The sequence below is a fragment of the Ziziphus jujuba genome, chromosome 10 (genome assembly GCF_031755915.1).
Source record: "Ziziphus jujuba cultivar Dongzao chromosome 10, ASM3175591v1".
NCBI lineage: Eukaryota > Viridiplantae > Streptophyta > Magnoliopsida > Rosales > Rhamnaceae > Ziziphus > Ziziphus jujuba.
Window position 1 is genome coordinate 26512568 of NC_083388.1, and position 25824 is coordinate 26538391.

Genomic DNA, 25824 nt, shown 5'->3' on the forward strand with positions numbered 1-25824 from the left:
TATTAGTTCCCTGCCATCTTGATCAATGATACCAAATCTCTCTGCATCTTGGGCATATGGCAGGCTAAACCGACACTTTTTGATGGTTGAACGATCAATATGTATGAAAAAGTAAAATGAGGAATAGTGGCTTTCAGGTTGCTTACGAATCTTGTCAAACATGCCATGGTCATATCACATGAACAAATTATATGAATTCACAACTCCTCTTATGTCCTCATCCATCTTCCAACCCTTCACAAACCAACAGAATATGTTTGATCCATATCCATCATTTTTTTCCCTAAACGAGAAGTAGAATAAGATAGTTAGATCCCCACCATCACTGGTAAAGTTCTGAAATCCTACAACAGCACATAGAGCAATACCTAAAAAGTTGGCATCATTCCGATTTAGAGGAAGCTGGATATTCATCATTGAAGGTCCATTACATTGGTAGGTGAACCACTCAGGAATTTCGTTTCCTGGACAAAAAATTCTTATTGAAGGTTCTATATTAAAATGAAATCCCCATTCTGGTGGGAATAGTGTTTCAATTTTTAGTGATAAACTTGCCATACACAAAATCCTCATCTGTGAATCAGCCAGTATCCTCCTACGTGCTTCTTGATCCAATTTTAGATAGTTAAAAAATGAAAGGTCTTTCTTGTTGTTTAATTTGGATGGAATACCGCTGTCTTCACATTCACTAGGTATTCTAGGCATTTGGTCGTCGTAAGAGGAAATATGTGAAATAGCACTTAATATTTTAGTAATGCTGTAAGGGAGAACCTCAAGGTTCTTGCAATCTTCCAGCCCTTCACAAACCAACAGAATATGTTTGATCCATATCCATCATTTTTTTCCCTAAACGAGAAGTAGAATAAGATAGTTAGATCCCCACCATCACTGGTAAAGTTATGAAATCCTACAACAGCACATAGAGCAATACCTAAAAAGTTGGCATCATTCCGATTTAGAGGAAGCTGGATATTCATCATTGAAGGTCCATTACATTGGTAGGTGAACCACTCAGGAATTTCGTTTCCTGGACAAAAAATTCTTATTGAAGGTTCTATATTAAAACGAAATCCCCATTCTGGTGGGAATAATGTTTCAATTTTTAGTGATAAACTTGCCATACGCAAAATCCTCATCTGTGAATCAGCCAGTATCCTCCTACGTGCTTCTTGATCCAATTTTAGACAGTTAAAAAATGAAAGGTCTTTCTTGTTGATTAATTTGGATGGAATACCGCTGTCTTCACATTCACTATGTATTCCAGGCATTTGGTCGTCGTAAGAGGAAATATGTGAAATAGCACTTAATATTTTAGTAATGCTGTAAGGGAGAACCTCAAGGTTCTTGCACATAACCAAGTTCAATTCTCCCAGCTAGCTTAGATTTTCAATCGAAATAGGTAGCTGTTTTATTCCTGTTCCATCTAGATGGAGACAGTGTAAACATTCCATTGGCTCCCAGATTTGTGGTAAGTATTCCAATTTTGAGCAACCAGATAGAAAAAGAAAGCTGAGAGATTTTAGATTACAAATCCTAGTAGAGAGACTCTCAAGCCATTTGCAATCTTTTAAGATTGCATTTAACCAGACCAGCGAGCTGATCAATGGATAAAGGCACTGCTTTTATGTTTGTCCCACTTAAATCTAACTCACTTAGAAATCTTGGAAGATTTGGAAATATGCCAATGGATGTGCAGCCAGATAGACTGAGAAATTTGACGGACTTCATATTACATATGCTCCTTGGAAGACTCATAAGGTCTCTACAGTTCTGAAGATCCAAGGACTTAAGTTTGTCCAGAGATTTAATTGATGAGGGCAGTTCTCTTATTACTGCACATCCCTTCAAAACTAAGTCTTTGATATTCCTAGATACCTCTGGAAGTTTTTCAAGTTTTGAAAAGCATCTCAGATTTAGAGAACTAAGCTTGTCATTGTATTGGAAAGACGAAGGAAGTTTAAGTAGGCTTCTACAGTATTTAAGAGTTAAAGTCTCCAAGTTTGAAGCGTGAGAGAGATCTGGGATTTGAATCAAGTGCATAGAGTGACTAAGATGTCAGGACCCGTTCAAAATCACTCACCGGAACCCCAGATAAATCCTGATCCCAGGAAAACCCTATCGGACCCTCCAATGGAAAATCTGGCAGAACTTCCCCTAAGGGTTGGACTTACCACAATTTCCCTGCACTGAAAATATACTTCAATATATACCACCTTATTCCTCCCATCTTAATTCCACATATTTGCAGCACTTCAAATGAATAACAGGGAATCAGTGCATAATCAATTAAATAATACATCCAACATAGTATACAGAGTGTTAATAAAGGTCTAAGTGTAATAATTAATACAACAGAGTATAAAAAAAAAAATTACATAATAAGAAATGAGAAAAAAAAGACTTCTCGGAGTTCCAAGAACGATCAAACTGTCGAGCTCGTCCTGATCGAACAATGTCTACCACCTAAGCCTAAGGGAACAAAATTTGAGAATATGATATGCTAATTATCTCAGTGAGCGAACCAGTCTACTAACTACTAATAATTAAGTAATTTTAGTAATAAATAAATAAATACATGAATGGTTTAGTAATAATGGTTGAAAATAATTTTTCTCTCAAAACCCTCACGGTCACTCAGTTGGAAATGTTCCCTTTTTAAAGCGTCTTCACAAAATCTGATGTTTTATGCCCCAAGATTCAGAAAATAATTAATCAATTAATTTACAAATAAAACACAACAAATTAAGAATCTAAAATTAGAATGAGAATAATAATAGAAATGAAAATAAACTTTTATAACAATTACTATAAGATTAATAACATATCATCAACAAATAATACAAAGATATCAATGAAACTCATATTAAAACAATTCAGGAAATAATCAAATAATTAGAATAACTCAAGTAATTGAACAATTAAGTAAAGGAATAATTTAATCAAAACAAAACACCCATTTAAAATAAATGGTATAATATATTAGAATTGATTTTAAAATACCAAAACAATTTGAATAATAAATTCGTAAAATCATTTTTATAAAAATTGCGTAACTTTTAAATTTAAATAATTAATAAAACACTGTTAAATACATTTTTATTAAAATAGATTTTTAAAATATTTCATATTTGAAAATCATGTCGTGAAAACCATTTGATGCACACACTATATACCAGTGGCGCCAACGATACCCAGCGTCCCGAGCACCACCAGATAGGAGGTTAAAGAGAGAAACTGGCATACGGTCGCATGGCATCCCACCGCAACGCTGCAAACAGGCGTCCTGGCCATGACAGGGGGTGGCCACGGCCGATATCAACTTGTCCATCCTCGGTCCAATGGCAACCACAAGACAACCCATAAATCACCTGCGCACTACTCACACCCACCTGCGTGCTAATCATATCCATGTGCGCACTAGTTGTATCCACATATACAGAACACCAATACGTGTGTGGTGTATCTAAAAACTCGTAAATCATAAAATCAATATTTGTATAAAATACCACCAAATTTATTTTATCCATTTAAACCTATAAATTTTTTACATTTCTTTTTAAAATCATCATCATAAATCCATTGCATAAATTCATAAATTTCAAATCCATCAACTCTCAATTCCATCAATTCAAATATACGAATTTTCCCAATAGCATAAAGTCAAATCTTTAATATTCCAATGTATATATATTTTTAAACATAATAATTCAAACCCATATCTTTCTCAAATTCTCAAAAATTAATTTAAATCAACATATCCTTTAAACCCACATATAATTCATAAATAATTAAATTCCACAATTCCTCAATATATAATAAATTTAAAATAAATAATTTCCTTCAAATCCATACCAAAGTAATATTAAATCACATAAATTCATATAGTATTAAAATCATACAATTATGCACAATAAATCTAATAATAAACATAACAATAAATTAAAACAATTAAAACCACAATTCCTTTAAATTCACAAATATATTTTTGGCACCAAAACACACATTAAAATTATCATAAACTAACAATATAAAATTAAAGAGTAATTTTGTTAAATCATCAACACATAAAACATATTTTCCAAATAATCAATTAACACAAAATATATAATTAATCACCCAAAATAATTTTGAAGGTTGGTCAGTCATCTCGAGCAAGTGTATCAATCAAGATCCTCCACAAGATCAAATCCACTACCCACATGTGCACCTAAAATATCAATGTTACATAAAATAAAATATAATAATATTTTAATCGGATAATTCACAAATGGGTACCCAGGATAATGAACACAAATGACAACCAAAATTTACGAATGATATACCGAAGCTTGCGAAGCGAGGATTACGAATCTGGTCTTACTTTCCGGAGATCGGACCCATGGTAGTCGGAATCTCACCGGAAATCTCTCAGATTTTAGACCCTTGATTATCACAATCTGTTAAGAATTGGAGAAAGTGGACACCGAATTTGGGTTCAGGGGGTCGGAATTAGTGGGAAAGGATAGCGGTGCAACTGGAAACTTGCCGGAAAGTTGATTTCCCGACGAGCAACCGTGGTCATCGGAACCACTCACCGCCAGCGTCGCGTCTGGTGGCCACTGGTCATGATTTTTAGAGGAAAAGTAGATCAGGGAATGGGTAAATGGATGGGACCGAAGGTGAGGCAAGCAGAGGTCGGATCGGGGAGAAATCTAGGTTTGAAGCAATCGGCGCCGTCGCCGGAAAAAGTCTCGATCCGGGCGTGTCGGTGATTGGGTGGCTGCGAGATTTGGCTGGCCTGCTAGTTTTTAAGTGGACTTCAAGGTGGGTGGCACATGTATGGAAAGGGTGGCCGGAAAATGGCAAATCGGCGGTGGCCAGTGGTGGTCTCTCCTCCCCTCTCTCTCCCTTCCTCCCCCCCCCCCCCCCCCCCCGGCCCACATGTGTTTTGGCCAAAATAAAAGCCACCCGTGGGTGAAACTATTCACTCATGGGATTGGTTGAAAACACAACACATGGCACACACTGTTCACTCAAGTTAAAATATATTAAAATATCACGGTATTTGGAAAACTTTGTATGTTCATAACTTTCAAGCCACATGTCCAAATCGGGCGTGCCGCTAGTCTATGAACTCGTATCGATGAGTACTTCACAACCATGCATGAGTTAAAACTCAACTTTGCATGAACAAAAAGTTTGGACCTCAACTTGTCTTGCTCGTAACTTTCAAACGGTAACTCCATTTTTTATGTGCTATTAGTCTACGAACTTGGGATGATACGTACTTTAAAATGGTGCCTCGGTCAATGCAAAATTCCATCCATAAAAGAAAGTCAAAATTTTGACCCTCTCGGTCAGTGGTCAACTTCGGTCAACGTGTAAAAATTTCGACGTACTTTGGGACGGAGTGTTACAAAGATCCATCTTCCTTAACTTCCTAAGATGCTGGAATGATTAAAGAATTAAGAGAAATGGTTATGGTTGGTTTATTACTTGGCATAATTTACTTGATAATGTACAGCATTTACTAAAATGATGCTACTTTGTTTAAGTTTTCGAATCATTAATAAAGTGTTATGTTTTCATTCAAAAAAAAAGAAAAACAAAACGAACCAAAAATAAATAAATAAATAAACAAAATGAAACTAAACCATACTTGGACACCATCCCAAAGTTGTTCTAGTTGGCTGTAATGCATTTCAAGTATAACAAGATTCTCTGCAGTAAAATTTAACGGCAAAGATTTTAAAGAGCATCCATTCCAATAGATGCAAGGGCATCAGGAAGATATTGAACATCTTGAGGAAACTTGAGATTGCATTTATTTTTCTTGTCAAATCCATAAATTTTAAGCAACCTCAGACTACGCATCTCTGAGAAGACTTCAGGGCTCAAGTTTACTTTTATAGTCTCACAATTATGTAAGAATATGCCTTCAACTGTTGCAATTCCCTGGTAATTAAGGAGCATGTGAATAGGCATAAATTAGAATATTGGAAAAAATATTTATAGCCAATGTCTTCTTTGTTAAGGAAAAAAAATGCAACTTTTATTTAAGTTACGAAGTTACATACTGAATTTCTTTTCAACACATGATAGACATCCTTGATATTCCATAACCTACTGTGCTTTTCAGGCTTTTTAATTGACTGTTCTCGAACAACTTGCCTACCCATTTCTCTTAATAGATCATGCATCCATAGATTGTACCCGCTCATGCATATAAGAGACTTATCATGTAGAATCCATAGTCCTATTCTTGTAAAGAAACCACAAGCATCGAGTATACTTTCTACAAAAGCTGGGGATTGATGTCCAGTAAAGAAACATGCAATATCAAGAAACATATCCTTTTCGTTGTCATCCAATCCATTATAGCTTATTCTCAACACATTTTGAATGTCCATACTGGGAGTTACTTTCAGTTTTTCCAATGTACTTTCCCATTCTTCTTTACTCATGGAATAAAGGAAGGAACCCAAAACTGTAAGAGCTAATGGAACGCCTTGTGCATAACATATCACCCTTTTTGACAGTGTAGAGTAATCATCTGATATGGAAGATTTTTCTTTAAAAGCCTTTGAACAGAAAAGTTTATAAGCCTCATCGTAATTTAACCCCTGAATGTTGTAAATTTTGTCAATCACTCTACTTAGCACCTGCTTATCTCTAGTTGTTACAATGATTCTACCTCCATCACCAAGCTAATCAACATCCCCAACTAAAGTATCTAACTTCTTAAAATGATTCACATCATCAAGAACAATAAAGACCTTTGTTCGATGCAATCTAGATCTAACAGAACTTAATTCAACACATGAGGTGATGTGATTCCGCCCGAGCCCGCTCCACCGATAACCCGCTGGGGTGCTGACTCGACACGGATGAAGACTAGGCCAATCACAAGAGCTCAAATTAAGAGATTTAAGGACAACCTAGGAGTATTTATACAGGGGGTAATCACTCTCAATAGAGCTTTTCCATACTTGAAGATACAAAGCATATTCTAAGCATCCAAGTGGTGGAACCCGATACGGACCCGGGTGACGGTTTTGGTACATTTTTGGAGTCCGGGAAGCATGAAATGGTTCCAATGATTTATGGGTTCAATACATATGCCTAAGAGGTCATGGAATCAATTTAAAGCAGCCTCAAATGCAATCAAAAAGGGCTTGTACGGACAGCATCAACAATTTGGCCGAATTTGCTGTATTGCTTGCTAGCTTTACTGTATTTTACTGTATTAGCCTTTTCTTATTTTTCCAAGCATGGGCAACGTGTGGGACTTCATAGTCAGCTTATTTGGCATCCTAGAAAGCATCTAGATGCTGATTTGAAGCCCAAAGAGGTCAAAGATTGGTCAAAGTCAATTTAGTCAAAAAGCTAGTATTTTAGTTTCCTAATTTTATTCTACTTTTTGTTTTAGGAAACTACCATTATTTTTTTAGTTTCTATTTATTTATTTTCTGGACAAATAAGATTAGGAAAGTTGTTATTTTATTATTTTCATTGTAAATTAATTAATTCCTAATTCAAAATAAAGGAATTAATTAATCCAAATTAGATTAGGAAAAGGAAAGTTTCGGCCAAGGTAGACTTCTTCATTGTGTGGCCGGTTTTTCCTAGGGTTTTTAGGGTTTATTTTGTTTCTTTCAAAGCCTATTTAAGGGCTTAAACTTTGATTTGATTAAGAAAATATTTGTGAGATTAATTATCTCTTTGTTCTTTGAGAACCCCTAAAACACCATTAGAGAATTGGTTGTTTTAGCTTGACTTATCAATAGGTTTTCCATCCCCTATTGTGGCGTCTACATTATACCAAGGTTTCTAACCACAGGTTGGTTAGGGGTTGAGGTCCTTTCCATTAGAACTTGAACTTAATTAAAGATCTGGGCTAATATAATACGGGTTTAGGAGCAGGTCGTCCTAGGTTCGTATCATGAGGAGCCCATATTTGTTTCATCTTCATTTAGCAGTTCAGAAATAAGTTTATCTCACAAATAATTGAGTCCGTATTTTTAAGATTCTTCCCTAACATTGGCAAGAAAGTAACAACTTTCAAATTGAGAATAGAACTATCTAAATATAGCACAAGCGAGAGTGGTCTTACCGATACCACCCATGCCCCAAATGCCTATAGCTCCAATACGAGGCGAGTCAATACATAGTAAGGACTCAATTCCCTTAATATGCTTTTCAAGTCCAACTAGACCCTTTACATTGCTTATTGAAAACTTGAAATTCAATTTCTTCACAATGTCATGAACAATCACCCCAACCAACTTGGACTCAGTCCTAGCAAATATATATACAAGAAGTATTTCAAATACTTGGAGAACAGACTAAGATTACATATATGTATATATGAAAAACAAACTGAAAAAAAGAAAAAAAGAAAAAAAAAAGCCATTATTAGCTAGATAAGACTAATTGGGATCGTTTTCTTGCAGGGGGTGATCAAGGTTAGGTCAGTGTAAAAGGCCAAAATATTAATAATAATAATAAGTATGAAGAGTTATACATATGTGTTGACCAATGAATTCCAGCCAGACATATTGGCTGCTTGTTCCAAAGCAGCCTTCCATTGATGCACCTTGTCCATCCTATTCTCAAAACCGAAATGTTTTTCAAGCTTGGCAAATGCAGCTGCATAATTACCCTCCTGTTTCCTTACATCGGATGGATCTACGCAATAAAAAATAGGTATCACAATTTGTCCATGTTTTTTCTTGCACTCAAGTATGTGAACAAGTTCATCCAAGCACCAAGTGGAAGACGCATAGTTTTCGGAAAAAATTATTACTGAAATCTCTGAATCCTTGATTGCTTTCCGAAAATTTGGCGAAATTTCATCACCTCTCTCAAGCCTATCATCAATGAATGTATGAATCTTTCTCCGACTCAATGCATCGTAAAGATGGCTGGTCAAGCTATCACGTGTATCCTCTCCCCTGAAACTAATAAAAACATCATATTTGCTTGAGGAAGCCATGTTCAACCCACTGCAGATCTAAGATCGAACTAGAACTATAAGAAAAGATCCCACTTGACCTTCAGTCTTCATCAGGTTCTCAGGTTCCGAGAAAGTGCCTAAATAATTCCATCAAAAACTTTTTTGTTCATTATCATATTTTTCATCAAAAACTTTTTTCCACTTTTTTTTGTCCAATTTTAAACACAACCCCCCCCCCCCCCCTTTTTTTTTTTGTTCATTATCATATTTTCATCAAAGAAATTTAAAATAATAATAATAATAATAAATTTAAAAATTTGGAGGACCAAAGCCAGGGCTTTTAGGATGTAAAATCATTGGCTTTGGTTCCCCAATTTTGTTTTTGTTATTTTTAATTTGTAATTTTGAATTGGTCCTCAAATTTTTTTTTTAAGTTTGAATTTTATTATTTTGAATTATGCTTGTAAAAATATAAAAAAAATTGCAAAGGAATTAAAAGAAATAAAATAATAAAAAATTTTAAAAAACTGGGGGACCAAAGCCAATGGTACTGGGATGTAATAGTGTTGGCTTTGGTCTCCTAATTTTTTTTTTTATTGTCTTTTCAATTTTGTAATTATCAATTGATTCTCCATTTTTTTTTAAGTTTGAATATTATTAGTTTGAATGATACTTGAAAAAATATAAAAAATATTACAAAGGAATTAAAAAAAGAAAATAATAAAGAATTTTAAAATTTGGGAAACCAAAGCCAATGTTGTTGGGATGTAATAGTGTTGGCTTTGGTCCCCCAATTTTTTTTTATTATCTTTTCAATTTTGTAATTATCAATTGGTCCTCAATTTGTTTTGTTAAGTTTGAATTTTATTATTTTAAATGATACTTGTAAAAATATAAAAAAAAAATTATAAAGGAATTAAAAAAACAAGAAAAAATTTTAAAAAATTGGAGAATCGAAGCCAATGCTTTTAATTTTTCTCCCAATATTTTTTTGTTATCTTTTCAATTTTGTAATTTTCAATTGGTGCTCAATTTTTTTTGTAAAGTTTAAATTTTATTATTTTGAATGATATTTGCAAAAATATAAAAAAATAATAAAGGAATTAAAAAAAAGAAATTAAAAAAGAAAATAATAAAAAATTTTAAAAAATTGGGAGACCAAAACCAACGCTGTTGGAATGTAATAGTGTTGGCTTTGGTCCCCCAATTTTTTTTTAATTATCTTTTCAATTTTGTAATTATCAATTGGTCCTCAATTTTTTTTGTTATGTTTGAATTTTATTATTTTGAATGATACTTGCAAAATTATATAAAAAAAAATTACAAAAGAAATTAAAAAAATAAAATAATAAAAAATTTTAAAAAATTGGGGGATCAAAGCCGACGCTGCTGGGATGTAATAGCGTTGGTTTTGGTCCCCTAATTTTTTTTTATTATCTTTTCAATTTTGTAAGTTTCAATTGGTTCTCATTTTTTTTTTGTTAATTTTGAATTTTATTATTTTGAATGATACTTGCAAAAATATAAAAAAAAAAATTACAATGGAATAAAAAAAAGAAAATAATAAAAAATTTTAAGAAATTGGGGGACCAAAGCCAATGCTGCTGGGATGTAATAGCGTTGGCATTGGTCCCCAAATTTTTTTTTATTATCTTTTCAATTGGTCTTCAATTTTTTTATTAACTTTGAATTTTATTATTTTGAATGATACTTGTAAAAATATAAAAAAAAATTACAAAGGAATTAAAAAAATAATAAAAAATTTTAAAAAATTGGGGGACCAATGCCAATACTGCTGGGATATAATAGCGTTGGCTTTGGTCCCCCAATTTTTTTTTTATTATCTTTTCAATTTTGTAATTTTCAATTGGTCCTCAATTTTTTGGTTAAGTTTGAATTTTATTATTTTGAATGATACTTGCAAAAATATAAAAAAATTATAAAAGAATTAAAAAAAGAAAATAATAATAAAATAATAAAAAAATTTAAAAAATTGAGAGACCAAAGCCAACGCCGCTGGGATGTAATAGCGTTGACTTTGGTCCCCCAATTTTTATTTTTGTAATTTTCAATTGGTTCTCAAATTTTTTTGTTAAGTTTGAATTTTATTATTTTGAATGATACTTGCAAAAATATAAAAAAGTTATAAAGGAATTAAAAAAAGAAAATTTCTAGAACTCTACATCCTTAAACCTCCTTCTTTCCAATATTCAATTCAACCCACAACACCACCATTTCAATTCTTGTTCTCTAAAACCCGACCATTCTAACTTCCTCTATGATCGCCTGCTCATCCCTTAGAGTTTAATCAAAACTCTCCAAGCAGAAACTCCTCAACCTTATATTCGATTAAGATCGGGGCCTTAAGACTCAAAAGAACCTCGCCAAACGAAACTTGATTATCAAGCCCATAGACGCCCTTTCTACTCGGGACAGCGATGCAGTCACCACCAGGACTTCGCTTTCGGCCACGTCGAGACTACTCTGGATGACCGAGAAGGAGCAGCTTTTAATCTGAAGGAAAATGCCCACTTGTTTGGTACATAAGTCTGTGGCATTTTGCAGGTTATTGATGTCATTTTATTTTATTTTTTGGTTTTTTATTCACACTTATTTAAAAAAAAAAAAAACACCAAATGCTCTCAAAAAAAGAAAAAAAAGAAAAAAAAGCCAATGGCTCAAAAATACTAACTTTTAACCCAAGCTCTAAATGGATTTTGGATTGTCGAGGAGAAGAACCGGACGGTGGAAGCAATAGAAGGATATCTGTGGTTGGAACGGTGGAGATGGTGGATTTTATTTGGGAATTTTGAAATGGTAAAGTTTGTGTGAAATACTGGTGTGAGCGGGAAAGGAAATGATATTTTAAAGCGCGAAGGTTGAAGGAAATTTTTTTTAAGTTGCAATTTTCTCACGTGTAACAAGAAAATATCTGAGCCGTTTATTGAATAAGTTAAAATCTAGTAGCTAGTCATTTTTTCACGTTTTTGGGCCACACCATTTTTTGTCAGATCGGACTTGACCATAGAATCTCTATCTATATATATAATAAAGATGCCCTCTTAATAACTTCGTAGAAAGTTCTGAGATAAGTTTATTTTCCTTTGCTCATTATCTAGTAATTTTATGACTTTGGTTCATATTCTTCACATATATATATATATATATATATATAAATGCATATAAATGTACATTGCTCATTCTAATTAATTAGTTGCTGTTCGAGGATAAGAGCAAGGAGGACCAAAAAGAATGAACTATACAAGCCCTTAAAGATTTTCTTCTACCTTGTTTGGAGTATGAATAAATTAACCATTTAAGGTGTGTTTGTATACACTGTTTACATCTCTTTCATTATCTTTTTCAATTCCCCATATATATATATATTTATATAAAAATTTTATGTTACAAACATCTGCATTATTTTAGATCTTCGTAAAAGATGATGATTTTTGGGGAAAAAAAATAATAAAACATTATCTTTGTGTAATAATATTAACGATGGTTCTTAAAAAATTATCATCTTTTTAAACATCTATATGATATAAAAATACGGACATCTACATCATAGAACAACCCATATAAATATATATACATTATATTATTTTTTTTAAGGATAGAACAAACAAGTTTGATGCAATTTTATACAACATAAAGATAATAAAAGAATTGTTTTGATGCAACAACCATGTTCCAATGCACATAGAATCCTAGCCTTCAAAATATATCACTGGCAGCTAGCAGTTTTTTACACTCAAAACCAATAATTATCCTGTGCCCTAGTTTAGAACAGAAAATTCTTACCTTTGGCTTGCATTTAACCCTATGTTTTGAAAATGAAATGAGAAGGAAACGAAGTGCAGATAGAATATTAAGAATAATTTGGTACGTACATTAACCACTAGATCAATCGATGAAACCATGTTGAGGAGATTACATGGAGCTGACCCCATCGTTTCTCAACTTCATCAACATTAATTCTTCGGATTAAACTTAGGTGGCAAAAATTTCGAAGGGTATGACTACCAGTGGAAATGTTTAAGCATATCAGGAAAGGGACTTGAGGAAGATGTACTTTACACTTCTTGACATAGTCAGTCATCGAATCATAGTATCCGCCTGCAATCATCATTACTTTTACGAACAGTAAACCCTATTCAATCTATTTACAAAATAGGCCATATCATTGAGATCCATCAAAAGAATCCATTATATCAGCCGATGTCTATGACTTTTCCTTCATTCTTTTTTCAGCTTCGCATCAATAATCAAAAAGAGCAGCCATAGGATTAACATCATGATTATGATTTCTTCTCTAATTCTCTTAGTATGTGCTTCCTCTTCTTACTTCCCCTGATTTTGAACTCCTGGAGTTCAAGTTTTGGCTGATGCACAACATCTTCATCCAACACAATATCATCTCCAACTTGGGCATCTAGCAGCCGGATCCCAAACTTCTTCACATCCAAATAGTCAACAGGTTCATCATTCTCTGTTGGATATAACTTAAATTCAACCTCAGTTACCTGATTGTAAAAAGAAGTGGACCAATTTCCTTCAATTTTTTCTTTTACAACATCAAGATCCAAGCCACAATCATACCACAAAAATATGTGATCTGAATTGTCAAATTTGAGTTCATCCCTAAAATCTCTCCAATTCTATTTATTCAAAGTGCATGTCCGATTATGGCTTTCACCATAGTTGGTTTTGAAGTTAGACTCACATAGAAATTCAAACCTCTGTCCATAATAGTCCTCCTCCACTCCAACACCTACAACAGCACACAGAGCAAAACCCAAAAAGTTGACATTATACCAACCTGTAGGAAGCTTTATATTTATTGAAGGTCCCATACTTCTGTAGCTAAACCACTCTGGAATTTGGTTTCCTGGATAACAGATACTAATTGACCCATCTACATAATTATTATAGTTAAATAACTGCACCAAAAATCATTATTTGTTAGATAGAAGAGAAACCTAATCATTTACTTTAACAAGTGAGAAAACAACAGAAAGGAACATACATACCCTGCCATGAATTGATGTTGATATAGTTTCCATATGAAGAATTCTAAACCATGCATCGGCCATTATACTGGCTCTTACATTCTAATCCAGCCTTGGGCAACTACAGTATATAAAGTCCACCTCACGAAGATGATATTGATATAAACCTTGTATGGGTTCATTCCTTGAAATTGTCAGTCTCCAGTGATGCGTAATCATCTACTTGTAGAAGTTCTAAAAATGGAGGAAGCTCTGGCAAAGATTTTAAATTCTTACATTTCCTCAAGTCAAGGTGAGCCAGTGTAGAAAGATACTTCATGCTTGTAGGTAAGCTCTCAATTTTGCTTCTACTTAGATTCAAAATTTGTAATGAGGATAAGCTGCTAACGCCAATAGGAACTTGTAATCTATTGAGGTGACTTAAATCTAGTTCTCCCAAATAGCATGTTCCAGAAAGGGGAGGAAACTTATCAAAACTTGAACAGCCAGAAAGGCCAGAAAGGCTAAGTTTAAGACCTTTTATATTGTAAATGTTGTTTGGAAGAACCTCAAGGCATTCGCACCCATCCAACATTAATATCCCAAGTCTAGATAGATTTGCAATGGAGGATGGTATGTCTTCAATAGCTGTTTCATCTAGAAAAAGATAAAATAACTGCTCCATAGGCTCCAAAATTTTTGTGAAGTTTTTTGAATTTTGAGCAAAGAGAGAGGCATAGACGCTCAATGGATTTCAACTTACAAAGAGTGGTTGGGAGACACTCAAGCATTTCGCAAAATGTCATGTCCAGTGTAAAAAGATGAGAGAGACACCCAATTGATGAGGGAACCATTTCTATTGCTGTCCCAGCCAAAGTTAACCATGTTATATTTCTTGGAAGGTCTTGGAACTTTAGAAGAGATGTGCAATAATATAAAGAAAACCTTTTCAGGGACTTCAGATTACAAGCGCTGCTTGGGAGATCAGTAAGAGATTTGCAGTTCTCAAACATCAATGTCTCAAGTTGGTTGAGAGACCACATTGATGAGGGAAATTTTTTTACTGTGGTTTTACAGAAATCAATGTACTTTATACTTCCTGGTAACTCTGGAAGAGTTTTGAGATTTCGACAACTTCTCATACACTAGAAAACCAGTTTGTCAAGATTTTGAAAACAAGAAGGAACTTGGACCAAACTTTTACAGTGTCCTAGATCTATACTCTCAGGAGTTGGAGCCCGAAAGAGATCTGGGATTTGAGTCAGGTGCTTGAAGTAACTAAGATCAATCTTTTTCAAGCTATCAAGATTCTGTTACAAAATATGAAAGACAAAATATCTTAGCATGTAGTTTAATTGCATTATACCTAAGACAATAAATTAAAATTAAAGCTTACCACGAGTCCGCTTCAAATTTTTTAAGCCTGACTGTTGTGCATACGAAGTTCAATAAGATTCATTGCAATAAAACTTAATGGCAATGCTTTCAAGGGATATCCATCCCAATGAAGATATCTTAGTGCACCAGGAAGAAACTGAAATCCTTGAGGAAAGTGTATTTTGCGTTTGTCCATCGAGAAGGAACTATAAATTTTGAGTAATCTTAAACTTTTCATCTTTAAGAAGGCAGCAGGACTCGAGTATACATCTGTGTCAAGCTTAGACATGTCTAGGGATATGCCTTCAGCTGTTGTAGTTCCCTGACAATGAAGAAAGAAATATAAAAAGTTGATAATATACAATATTTAGTAAAAACTATATATATACATATATACATGGTTGGAAAGCTTTTATAAAACATTAATGCAAATTCTAAAATAGGTCAATGTATTTGGCTCTTACTTTATTGTTTTCCAATAAGTGACAGACATCATCATTCCACAACGTGATTTCCAGGCTCTTTTATGGATTGTTGATAGATGATCTCCTTACCCATCTCTTGTAACAAGCCATGCATCCATAGTTTATTATCCATGATGGTTATAAGAGATTTATCAATCAGAACTCTTATTCCAATATCTGCAAAGAAACCACAAGCATTTAGTATGCTTTGCACATCATCTCTATCATCCCCATTGAAGAAACATGCAATATCAAGAAATATCTCCTTCTCTCTATCATCTAGTCCCTCATAGCTAAGTCTTAATACATTTTGAATTTCCATCTTGGGAACTACTATCAGTTTAAATAATGCACTTTCCCATTCTTCTTTGCTCTTGGAACAAAGGAACGAACCCAAAACTTTAAGAGCTAATGGGATACCATTTGCATAAGCTACTGCTTGATCTAACATATCAGCATAATCAGTTTCCAGAGAGTTGTTTCTCAGAGCATTTAAATGGAAGAGCTCGAGGGGTTCGTCACAATCTAACTTCTCAACCTCATAAATTTCAACCTCATTAATACCTTGAGCATTTTGCCAAGAACTTGTTTATCTCTAGTTGTTATGATGATTCTACTTCCATGGCCAAACCAAACATGCTCTCCAGCTAAATATTCTAATTGTTTTGAATTATTTACATCATCAAGAACAACCAAGACGCTTTTACGGGGGAGTTGTTTCTCAACAAAATTTGATCCCACAAATGGAGTGCCCATATCTAGATATGCTTACTTTAATGATTTAATCCATGTCTTTCAGATTCTTCCTGTATGTGTGCGAGACAGTAACCACCTTCAAATTGAGAATAGAGGCTGTTATACACAGTAGTGGCAAGGGTGGTCTTACCAATACCACCCATGCCCCAAACACATACCATGCGAACATCTGGTGAGCCAATACATAATAATGATTTGATTTTCTCAATCTTTTTTTGAATTCCAACTAGACCATTCAAATCATTCGATGATATATGATTCAATTTCCACAAAATGTCTTCCACAATTTTGTCAATTAACTTGGATTCAGAACTAGAATATACAGGTAGGTAAAACAGTAGTAAGAAGAACAACTCCTGTGTGACTTATTGTAATGATAAACCAAAAATAAAGCAAAAATTAAAGTTTCAAGCTATTCTTTCATAATCCAATCAACTAAGCCAGTTAACCAATCAAATAAATAAATATATGTATATAATGTATTAGAGTTACCTAATAACCTGTGAATCCCAACCAGAAAGGTTAGCTGCTTCAGTCAAAGCAGTCCTCCACCTCTGAATCTTGTCTCTGAAATGTTTCTCAAGTTCATTAAGTGCAGTTGCATTATTCCCTTTTTGCTTCCATACGTGTGATGGGTCCATTTTGTAGAAAACTGGTATAACAATCTGCCCATTGCTTCTTTTGCATTCGAGCATCTGAACAAGCTCATCCAAGCACCATGTGGAAGAAGCATAGTTTGCGAGAAAATGACTACTGAAATCATTGATTCTTGGATCGCTTTGCAAAATGCAGGGGAAATTTCCTCTCCTCTGTCAAGTCTATTATCCATGTAGGTTTGTATTTGGTTTCGAAGTAAAGCAGCATGAAGATGGCTAATGAAATTCCAGCAGGTGTCGCAACCTCTGAAACTAAGAAACACATCATGCTTGACATGAGAGAGCCATAGCAGAAGACGAAAGAGAAGCCATTTTGATCAGAGCCTTCAAATCCCAATCCCACTATCAAAGTCAAAACGTATAAAAGATGGGCTTCTTAGTTTCTTATGTGTTTAGAATATAAAAGATAGGGGGACTACTAAGAAACTTGAACCAAAAGTCAAGTTCCAGGAAGGGCACCTTCTAAAGTCAAAACTCAAAAAGTAAATTTTGTAAGGGCAACTTCTAGGAAGGAAGAAAAGGTCAATTCTCCCAGGTTGTCCATCCCTTAAAAAATAATAATGATAAGAGAGAGAGAGTATATAGAAGGACTTAAAAGATAAATAAAATTCTTATTGAGAAGTTAGCCCCTAATCAACCCTTCAAACGGCTAGTGCTTGCACGTGAGGTAAAAGATAAGCCATTTAAGAAAATTAGATTGAAAGCAGATAACATAATAGAAGTCATTTAGTCAGGATTTGCCATTAGGTTATTTGGAAGTAGTTGTAAGCAATGAAAAAAGTGTGAAGATTAAATTACTAACCTTTCTAAAGATCAACCTTAACTTCTCCCAACATTTTACCCAAATCTTTTAAAAGAATGTTATGGCATTTTGTGTTCTGCAATGATACATAATGCCTGCACTGAACGCTAACAAATATTGATTAAGAACACCAAATGGAGCCAGCAGCTAATCCTATACATGACATAGCACAGCTTCAAGGGTTCTCTGTAAAGAAGTAACTTCCATCAATGATCTTCATATATAGAGCATAAATTCAGTCCAAAGATCACTTTTTTCAAGAAATTTGACATCTAATTTATAGAACTAAAAACAAAAGGCCAAAATCAAAAGAAACTTATAGGAAATTTTTCACGGTGCTAGTATATAAAACTTAACTATAAAACAAAAAAGCTAACAGCTTTACCACACAAATCTGAATATGGTTATTCGGGTTCCTCGAATTTAGAGTATTTTCAACTTTCCAATCAAAATTTTTCACAATAGTTGCCATAAGTATACTTCCTACAGATTCTACACCATATCCATTGAAGAAACATGCAATATCAAGAAATACATCCTTTTATCATCCTTTTCAGTTTATCCAAAGCACTTTGCCATTCTTCTGCACTCTTGGAATGAAGGAAGGAACCCAAAACTTTTTAAGAGCTAACTGCACACCGTGCACATAACCTAGCACCCTTTCTGACTGTGTAAGGTAATCATCTGATATGGAAGAATTTTCCTTAAAAGCATTCAGACAGAAAAGATTATAAGCTTCATAAGAACTTAACCTCTCAACCTTATAAATTTCACCATCTACTTTTCGTAGCACTTGCACATCTGTAGTTGTTATAACGATTCTACTTACACGGCCAAATTGATCGAGATCACCAACTAAAAATTCTAACTTAAACTATTCAAATCATCAAGAACAATAAAATATCTTTTTTGGCACAATCGATATTCAGCAAATGGGGAGTCCACATTTATTTACTCTTCCCCTAACAGTTCAGAAATAAATTTATCCCTCAAATGATGTACTCATGTTTTTCTGATTCTTCCTTAACAATTGCAAGAAAGTAATAGCTTTCAAATTGATAAGAGAACCTATTAAATATAACACCTGCAATTTTATCAACATGTTCTTCAATTCCAACCAAGCCCTTTACATCAGTTATTCTCAATAATGTATAAGTCAGTTTCTTCAAAATGTCTTCAACAATTGCCTCAACTAACTAGGACTATAGGTCTAGAATAAAAGAACCTTATACTTTAGGTACTTAGAGAACATGTCAGGTTATACATGTAAGAGAGTAATATATAGTTCCGTACTGCACATCACATATGGCAGTAAATAGGAGAAAACTAACAGACCATAAGCTTCTAGCTAGTTAGTTATCATGCTTTTATTGCAAGAACTAGTCAAAGGTTAGATAAATAGAAAATATAAGTTGGATTTATACATACCCAGTGAATTCTACTCAGATAGATTGGGCGTTTCTGTCAAAGCAGCTCTTCGTTAATGCACCTTATCCATCCTGTTCTCGAAACATTCTTTGAGCTTAGTAAATGCAGCTACTTAATTTCCCTTCTATTTCTATACATGTGAGGGATCTACTTTGTAAATAACGGGAATCAAAATCTGTCCAAGTTTTTACTTGCATTCGAGTATGTGAGCAAGTTCTTCCAAGCACCAAGTGGAAGAAGCATAATTTTTTGAAAAAATGATTACTTTAAGCTTTAATTCCTTGATTGCTTTCCGAAGAGCCGTGAAATTTCTGTTGGATATTATATGAAAAAGTGTTTAAAATGAAGGCTTAAATTAGAGGAGATTGAAAAAAACTTGTTTGGTAAAAGAAAAAAAGGGTGGCCGAGACTAATTAAAATTGAAGGAAGAGAAGAGCTTAAAATACAGAAGGAATGCACGTTATAATTTCTTTATTTCTCCAAAATGAATACAAAGCAAGAGTACAACCCTATATATAAGCTAAAAGAGGTGGTTCCAAAGCAACTGACACCATATGCATGCTTTGCTGTTTTCTTTTCTATACAAACAAAAATACAACTCATGAGGACACATGTCAATCTATCAATTATCTAATCAATACATATAAAGCTAGCTTACATGTGGCAACTTGCTATGGCTCTAGTAAACAATTTTGACTGCCTTTCATTAATTGCTATCATCAATTGCAACATTAATTGCAACATAAGTGTAATTTCTTGAATCTTCACCACTCAACCAACTTTGCAAAATTACAAATTATTATTATTATTATTTTTTTTAACACCCCTTCTTAATTTGTAATTTTGGCAAACCTCTTAAAGTCTTCTAGCTTTTCTGTTGTTGTTGGTTTGTAAAATTATCTGCCAGTTGCTCAGATGTGTTGATAAATTCAAGTTTAATTTCATCTTCTTCAACCAAATATCTAATGAAGTGATGTCAAATTTCTATGTGCTTTGACCTGCTGTGAAACACTGGATTTTTTGTTATTGCTATTGCTGAAATATTATCGCATCTGATGACTGTTGGAGCAGTTTGCTTATGTTGCATATCTGATAAAAATCTTCCAAGCCATACTGCTTCACTTACTGCATCTGTAGCGGATATATATTCTGCTTCTACCGAAGATAATGCAACGGTCCTTTGCTTCTTTGATGACCAAGAAATTGGTTTTGTACCTAAGCAAAATAAATATCCTCAGGTGCTTTTATGGTTATCTACGGAGCCTACCCAATCATTGTCTGTATATCCGATGAGTTTGTTATCTGCTTCTTTGGCATACTTAATTCCAAGCTTTTTGGTACCCCGTAGATAACGAAGGATTCTCATTACTTGGCTCGTGCATAAATCTAGAAACATAACTAACAGCAAAGACAATATTTGGCCTGGTATTTGTTAGATAAATAAGGCATCCAACTAAGCTTCTGTAATTTGTTGCATCAGTTTTTTCTGGACCATCATCCTTATGTAACTTCTCATTTAACGCCACTGGTGTAGACACCGGTTTGCAATTGTCCATGTGAAACTGTTTGAGAAGATCATTTAAATATTTTTCTTAAGAAATAAATATTTCTCCTTTTGCTTGTTGAACTTGGATGCCAAGAAAATATTTCATTAGGCCAAGATCTGTCATCTCATATTCTTTCATCATTGCTCTTTTGAATTCTTCTACCATTTTTGGATTAGTACCAGTATAAATCAAATCATCAACATATAAATAGACAATGAGAGTATCTTGCATACCTTCTTTTTTAACATATAAAGAGGGCTCACTTAGACTCCGTTGAAATCCATTTTGTCTGAAGTATGAATCAATTTTGCTATTCCAAGCTCGTAGTGCTTTCTTTAATCCATATAATGCCTTCTTTAATTGTAAGACTTTGTTTTCTTTTCCTTTGATGGTGTAACCCAAAGATTATTCCACATATACTTCTTCCTTGAGTTCTCCATTAAGGAAGGCAGATTTGACATCTAGTTGATAAATGGGTACCTCCATTTGGGCAGCTATTGCAAGAACTGTTCTAACAGTTTCCATTCGAGCAACTGGTGCAAATGTCTCATTGACGTCGATTCCTGGTTGTTGCGAATAGCCTTTAGCGACTAGTCGTGCTTTGTGCTTCTGAATTATTCCATCTTCTTTGTACTTGGTTTTGTAAACCCATTTGAGTCCAATAACATCTTTGCCTTTACGTAGATCCACAAGTTTCCACGTATCATTCTTTTCAATTGTTACAATTTCTTCATCCATTGCTTTAATCCAAATATCTTCTTTTACTGCTTCTTCAAAATTTTGAGGTTCGCATGCAAAAAACGAAATATTAGTAGATTCATAGATATCTACGAGTGAGCGTACCTTTCTTGGTGGTGATTCATCATCTAAAGATATATCCATTCTTTGGATTGGGCCTGAAGATATTTGTCAACTTGTGCTTGGACCAGGGTCTTGAATTGGTTGAGAATCTGACTTATCCTGAATAGGAATTTCTTCAAATATTTTTGCTCCTGTTTTAGGAGTGCTTTCCCAATTTCATGCTGCTAATTCGTCAAAGATAACATCTCTAGAAATTATCAATTTAGTTGTTTTTGGATTGTATAGCCGGTAACCTTTTGACTCACTACTATATCCAAGGAATATATATTTCTCTCATTTTTCATCAAATTTTTCTCTGTATTGTGAGGGGACATATGCATAAGCTATGTATCCAAATATTTTAAAAAGTTGTACCTGGGGCTTTGTTTGTGCCATGCTTTATATGGAGTTTTGTTCAATACAGCTTTTCTTGGAGACCTATTCAAAATGTAGACGATAGTGTTGACAGCTTCTGCCCATTAATCATTTGGAAGGCCTTTCTCCTTCAGCATGGCCATTTCTACAATTGTTCTATTTTTTCGCTCAGCTACACCATTTTGCTGCAGGTATGCCAAACTGTGAGCTATCTTTGAACTCCATTTTTCTTGCAGTACTCTATAAATGGTTAAGACATAAATTCTCCACCAAGATCTATTTGAATTGTCTTCAGCAGCTTTCCGACTTGCTTTTCTACAAGCGCCTTGAATTCTGGAATATTGAAAAAGCTTCTGACTTTTCTTTTAGAAAATATACCCATATCATTCGGGTATAATCATCAACAAACAGAAGGAAGTGCCTTCTCCCATTTTGAGATGGAGTTCGAGTTGGTCCAAAAATATCATAATGTACCAATTCTGATGGTGCCTTTGCTCTCCAGGTATTTTTGGAAAATGGCAATCTATGCATTCTTCCATATATGCATCCTTCACAGACTCTTATGTGGGCAATAGGAGGCAGGCCTAAAACCATATTTTTGTCTTTTAATAATTTTAGGCCATTATAATTTAAATGCCCATATCTTAAATGCCATAAGTATGACTCATCCAATTTTTTACTTTAAAAAGCTAATTTTTCATCATGTGGCATAATAAGAGGAAAAACATTATTTTGATTCATTTTTATTTTTGCCACCATGATGTTTTTATTTTTATTGATAATTGTGCTTTCTTCTCCATCAAAAATTACAGAATAATTTTTCGAAGTAACTAGACAACACTTAAGAGATTTGATGTTAAGCCAGGAACATAAAGCACATCATTGATGAATTTAGAGTTACCTCCTTTAAAGTTCACTGCTATTACTCCTTTTCCTTTAACTTCATGTGACTTTCCTTTACTTCAGATAAAAAGTTTTTATCCATCTTCACAAAGAGTTGTGGATCACCTGTCATATGACTACTACATCCACTATCCAAAAACCATGTATATTTTTATTCTTGTTTAATAAACATACATGAATAAAATACTTGACTATCTTCAACCTTTTCAGAATAATTAACTTCATTCCTTTCTTGCATGTCTTTATACCAACAATCTCTTTGTGAATGATTAGAAATTTTGCACTTTGTGCCTTTAAAATGACAATCTTTTGACTGATGCCCAGGTTTTTTGCAAATAATGCAATAAGGTTTAGAATTACGCAGGAAATTTCTTTGCTCATAATTGTTTCTCCTCTGCCTCGGCCTTGATTACCATGTCCTCTTCTAAAGGAACCTCCTCTTCTTGTTGAGTTGCTTGTTGAGGTTGCCGAATTCCTTTCTGCAATGTTGCAATTTGATTTGAATGCTTGCTCCATGGGTTGGTTAGAAAACCTGAGAGCCAAATAGTTGATCCAAAGAGTATGTTTTTAAATCTTTGGATTCTTCTATAGCTGCAACAATATGCTCGAATTTTGTTGGCAAACATCTTAATATTTTTTCTACAATTTTTTTATCAACAATAGCATCTCAATAACTTCTAATTTGGTTAATAATTCCAGGAGCTCTAGAAGAAAAGTCTTGGATATTTTCATTTTCTTTCATTGCTAAATTATCGAATTCTCTCCAAAGAGTTTGAAGTTTAATGGAGATTACCTTAAAATGGCCTCCAAATTGTTGTTTTAGAATTTCCCATGCAGCTCTAGATTTTGTTGCATTTGATATTCTAGGGAAGATGCTTTTACTTACCCCTTGTTAAATGAAAAGTAATGCTCGTGCATCTCTTTGGATGTTTTGCTTGTACTCCTTCTTTGCTGCTTCTGTCCACGACTGCAGTTGCTCGGGACTTGCAGGCTCATCATAGCCTTCTTCAATTATATCCCATAAATCTTGTGAGATAAAAAGGGTTTTCATATGGATGCACCAAAAATCATAATTCTTGCCGGTAAAGATGGGAATTAATTTTGGGCATAACTAAAGGTTGATTGGTTATTGGATGCCATGGGTATTTTATAAAGGGGGCAAGAACGAGGCTCTGATACCAAATTTGTTGGATATTATATGAAAAAGTGTTTAACATGAAGGCTTAAATTAGAGAAGATTGAAAAAATACTTGTTTGGTAAAAGAAAAAGAGGGCGGCCAAGACTAATTAAAATTGAAGGAAGAGAAGAGCTAAAAAATACAGAAGGAATGCACATTATAATTTCTTTATTTCTCCACAATTAATATAAAACAAGAGTACAACCCTATATATAAGCTAAAAGAGGCGGTTCCAAAGTAACTACCGCCATATGCATTTTTTGTTGTTTTCTTTTCTATACAAGTAAAAATACAACTCATGAGGACACATGTCAATCTATCAATTATCTAGTCAATACATATAAAGCTAGCTTACATGTGGCAACTTGCTATGGCTCTAGTAAACAATTTTGACTCCCTTTCATTAATTGCTATCATCAATTGCAACATTAATTGCAACATAAGTGTAATTTCTTGAATCTTCACCACTCAACCGACTTTGCCAAATTACAAATTATTATTATTATTATTATTATTTTAACAATTTCATCACCTCTTGCGAGTCTATCATCTATGAAAGTATGGATATTCTTCAGACTTAAAGCATCATATAGGTGGCTGGTAAAGTTATCACGGGTGTCCACTACCTTGAAACTAACAAAAACACCGTTCTTCTCTTGAGGATGGATCATAGCAGCATAAGAAGAAGAAGAAGAGGAAGCCATATTCATCCTCTCAAAAACTATATGCTATTAAGACATGTCAACTGTGATAATGTACATTGAGAATGAGAGAGAATGAGAGACACTCCTTTCTTAGAACCTTGCAGTTCAAGTTAAAATAAAAAGTGCACTGCCTTGCTTAGCTACTCCAATGTTCCTTCAAGGGTAGAGGTAGAGTACCCTTTTAGCATGCTTACCACAGAAAGAAATATATAAAATTGAAAGTATACATTCAATTGAGGAATTTTATAAAAAAAAAAAATGTTAAAGGAATACGATTATGTGGACTAGAATGTTCTTAAAATCCAAATCCCAGTAAACAAAAAAATAATCTCTTGCTAAACAATTGATATTGTCAATGTGGGCCATATAGCAATACAGATGCTTTCATTGCTTTATTTTTAGGCCTATGCCTCATTCTTTCTCTAAAGTGAAGCTTTTCTATCTTGTGTTTTATAAATATATGAAAGTTCTAATCATTCTCTTTTTCTATGTAAATATATGTGCCTCTTACTTAGTTGAAAGTTTTGGGATCATTTTCTTTTTCATTTATTTATCAGTGATAGTTTCCCACGGCAATCTAATTGTATTCTTTTATTAGTTCTGTGGGACTCCATTGGATAAGCCAGACCGTATGTACTGTCTAATATACGCTTTAGTGACTACTCCAGACCTCACAAACAAAGGACTATTTCATATAGCTTATCTGGAGTTATAACTTTTAGTTTCTTGACTTTGCTACTGGCCATTTTAAAGTTCATCAAGACTCTTTAGATTAGAATTTGATGGAAAATATTTTGAAGGGTATTGTCAGTTATTACTAATGGAGATATTTATGTAATAACTAAGTGTATCGTGAAGAGACTTGAAG

General features: G+C 33.8%; 1 protein-coding gene and 1 pseudogene across 1 annotated transcript; both read right to left on the reverse strand.

Annotated features, from left to right (window-relative positions):
• Positions 1–174: 174 nt before the first annotated feature.
• On the reverse strand, positions 175–8974 carry LOC132799724 (disease resistance protein RPV1-like; annotated as a pseudogene).
• A 5151-nt stretch (positions 8975–14125) lies between these two features.
• On the reverse strand, positions 14126–16523 carry LOC132799725 (disease resistance protein RUN1-like). Its single transcript, XM_060812183.1, has 6 exons — positions 16385–16523; positions 15811–16331; positions 15350–15625; positions 15149–15236; positions 14690–15034; positions 14126–14583 (listed from the first exon to the last, which is right to left on the reverse strand). The coding sequence occupies exons 1-6, from the start codon at positions 16521–16523 to the stop codon at positions 14126–14128; spliced, it is 1827 nt and encodes a 608-aa protein (XP_060668166.1).
• Between the last annotated feature and the right edge of the window lie 9301 nt (positions 16524–25824).